We start from the raw sequence: 3,271 nt of genomic DNA on the forward strand, positions 1-3,271 counted from the left end.
TAAAACCCTCCCTCTTTTCCTCCGTACCCAAATCTCTAAAAACAGGGCTAAAACGGAGCTGATCCAGATTTGTGTCCGATATGACGTAATAGCGGAAATGTAGGCTGGCTTTACGCCCACGGCACTATCAGAAACAATGCCCGACTGCCTCAAAAGGCGGAGCAGCGAGCCCTGCAACCCCGCCAACACGGCACCCAGACCTTTAAAACATACGTCCTTATTTAAATACCCCACTATTTTTAAGAAAGAAAATATCACAAATATCTAAACGTATTCACTTGATCAACTGTTAAGAAGCAGAATCTACATCAGTCAGAGCAACCTTTAAAAAACAATTGTCCCTTTGCCGCATCAGCATGATAATACATTTCACTCAAAGTGCCACTAACATGGGAGCTCATCAATAATGAAATCTTTAATCATTTTAGACTTGACCCATCCCTACAGAGAAACACGTGCAAAACAAATAAAAGTGCAGAGCTTTGGTTATTTTTGAGAACATTCATTTGAAGCAAAAAATATCATTTTCAGTATTCAAAATAAACTGAATAGGACAGGATTTTTCTTTAAGCGCAGCTCTTGCACCCACTTGCCATTTGTTCACAACTCGTTGGTTCAAAATGACACAACTCTTCCATTCAGTGGAAAAAATGAAATGAAAACACCAACCAGACGCAGAGCGAGCTGTAGAACCAGTTTTCTTGGGAACCTCCTCCCACATTCTTCAAACTTCTTCTGCAGGTCTGTGCCGAGCCGGTCAATAACCATGAACCTGTACCTGGAAGGAACAAACAATGCGTCTGTAGTGCTTCTTAGGTGTCACATTAGCCCCACTGCAGTACAGTGTTTGTGTAGCTCACTTTATTCTGAGCTGTAAGATCAGGTATTTTTGACCATTCATTTTATGGTTAGATGTCAAATTGCCAAGTTCAAATAAGTAAGTGTCCTTATTCATTGTGTTGTGTCACGTTTGTCTGTAAATCCAAAAGCTGTTCAAATCCTAAAGAAACGTAACCAGCTCACTCTTTTTTCAATACTCCAGAGTATGGAAGTTTTTTGCATGTTGCAGACAATTTGTACTTGTGTTAGGTTATTCCGATGATATTTTAACAAAATCTTGTATCGTATAGGGTTCATTTACACTACCAAACTCTTGGATCAGGAGTTGTTTGCGCCTGATGGAAGACTAAAAGTGTGAAAGGTGAAACTTGACTTGAGAAATGGCTTACCTTTTCCCTCCTCTCTCATGCAGACCTGAGCCCCAGTACCTTGGAACGCCCAGAACGTTCAGCTTGTGAGACTTCACCCAGCTCTGAACTGCAGGACAAGATGTTGTTTGAGAAATGTGCTGAAAGTATGTGTAATGCCCACTCAACCAAGGACAGTGGGGTTGCTACCGTTTCATGCGGCATGCTGCTGACTGGAGCTGGGGTAACTGGGTGATGGCTGTAATGCTTAAAGTAACAAGAGTAGAATTCCATGGAGGGTGGGGCGGAGGGGGGGGGTGTGCAGCACTGCCGCGAGCTAATCTGCTGCTGGGACAAATATTTACCAACAACGTGAGATTCCAGCATGAATAAAATATGAGCCTTTGGTTCCTTAGTAATATAACAGTTAATTGTCAGGGGAGATTGACATTTGGATTGTTATTATATAAAATGCAAAGCTGTGGCCTGGGGGCCAACAGCGCTGCCACCAAAAGCTTCCCTTCCTCTGCAGAGCCCCCCCGCACCTCAGACACAAGATTGTCTTTTTTAATTAAACAACTTTCTTTCTTTTATTTGTTTGCCGTGCTGGAGAGAGTTGTGTTATGATCACAAGGCTACCTTTAGTTAATGTCATACTTCTAGGTGTGTGTGTTTGAGGGTGTGTGTGAGGAATGGTAAGTTGGCTTACTCAGGTCAGGTTTAGCAGCTCTCATGTAGAACTTGAGCTCCGAGAACAGTGGTCCATTGTCACTGGGCTCCTGTGGACAAAAGAACCAGATAACTGATCAGTTTCCATTCAGCATGTTAACTCTCAGCTGAGTCCAAAACTGATGTTTAAATTAACAAAATTAACACTTCCGATACCAATGTTTTTAGCCATTTCACTAAATGACATTTAGTGTCTTTTGGCTCGGACAGAAAAATTCTCGGGCTGTTTTAATGTTTTTCTTAAGGCCCGGACACACCAAGCTGAAACCAAAGAACTGACACAGACGGACCCGACTGTTGCGTCGCTTCGCGTCTCTGCGTCTTGGCCAACTGTCGCACTGGAACACACCGCAAAGACTTCAGCCGACGGCCAAGAAGCACGTACGAACTGCGCATGCGTGAGTGGCAATAACTCTCCTTACCAGCAGGCGGCGGTAGTGTGTATTCTTCATTCAAAAGAGGCAACAACCGGAAGACAGACTGCGTGATAACCGAGAGAAGAAGAACAGACTGCGTAATAACCGAGAGAAGAACAGACTGCTTGATATAAACAAACAACAAATAGCGTGTGCGTTCCATTTTCACTCTACAGCGAGAAGCTCATGGGGCTTTCCCGAACCTGTATCGAGAGCTGGAGTTAAAGAGCCTGTGACACGAACCCAACAACTGTTGTGCAATGAAATAGTGAGCTACTAGTAATCTCGAACCGTTAGTTTAAAAAAGAAAAAGCGATACCGTTCCGATAAATATCAATCATTTCGAACATAGCGGGAAAATTCTTTCGACTCATTTTGAGGTTTTGGGGGAAGCCGGAAGTGACGTCAATGCGGGAACGCTTCACTGTGCGGCGAGAGAGACAAACAAGGACAAAGTGTGTTGCCATGCGTAGAAATGGTGAATTACTGAGTTGAGGCACGTTAATAACGTTTAATGAAGTTGACTACAGTATATTCATATTTGTCAGTGCTTTCATGTCAATTCGGCGAACATAAACATAAATGATCGTGGTGAAGATGATGATTAAATTAGGATTAAAAATCGGTAGTGAGAGCTGCTGAATTTCCTCCCGTCGGATGTGATATAAAAACAAATCGATTATTTTTGTAGTTGTAAACTCAAGTGGATGAAACTACATTTATTAGTGCTTTCATGTCAATTCGGCGAACATATGATACATTAAATGATCGTGAGGATGATGATTTAAAAATCTTTTAACATAATCTGATAATTTTTTTCTCTTTAGTACGAAGTTTATCACCCCATCGCCGCATGGGGGCGCAGTTGCGGGTGATTGATGGTGACTGACGTGGATGTTTTTTGATTCAAACAAAAGAGTAGATGTCCTTTACGGTCTG

The 3,271-nt window shown here is 42.4% G+C and overlaps 1 protein-coding gene across 1 annotated transcript in view; it reads right to left on the bottom strand.

The window, feature by feature from the left end:
* Positions 1 to 615: 615 nt before the first annotated feature.
* Positions 616 to 3,271, bottom strand: part of LOC104949303 (serine/threonine-protein kinase VRK1-like) — a 7,039-nt gene continuing 4,383 nt past the window's right edge. The window contains exons 4-6 of the mRNA XM_010775644.1: positions 1,897 to 1,966; positions 1,230 to 1,317; positions 616 to 778 (exon numbers count right to left, since the gene is read on the bottom strand). Of these exons, the coding sequence (XP_010773946.1) occupies positions 616 to 778; positions 1,230 to 1,317; positions 1,897 to 1,966 (321 nt within the window). The remainder of the gene's footprint in view (positions 779 to 1,229; positions 1,318 to 1,896; positions 1,967 to 3,271) is intronic.

This window comes from Notothenia coriiceps, unplaced genomic scaffold (genome assembly GCF_000735185.1).
Source record: "Notothenia coriiceps isolate Sejong01 unplaced genomic scaffold, NC01 NC01_scaffold00015918, whole genome shotgun sequence".
Classification (NCBI taxonomy): Eukaryota; Metazoa; Chordata; class Actinopteri; order Perciformes; family Nototheniidae; genus Notothenia; species Notothenia coriiceps.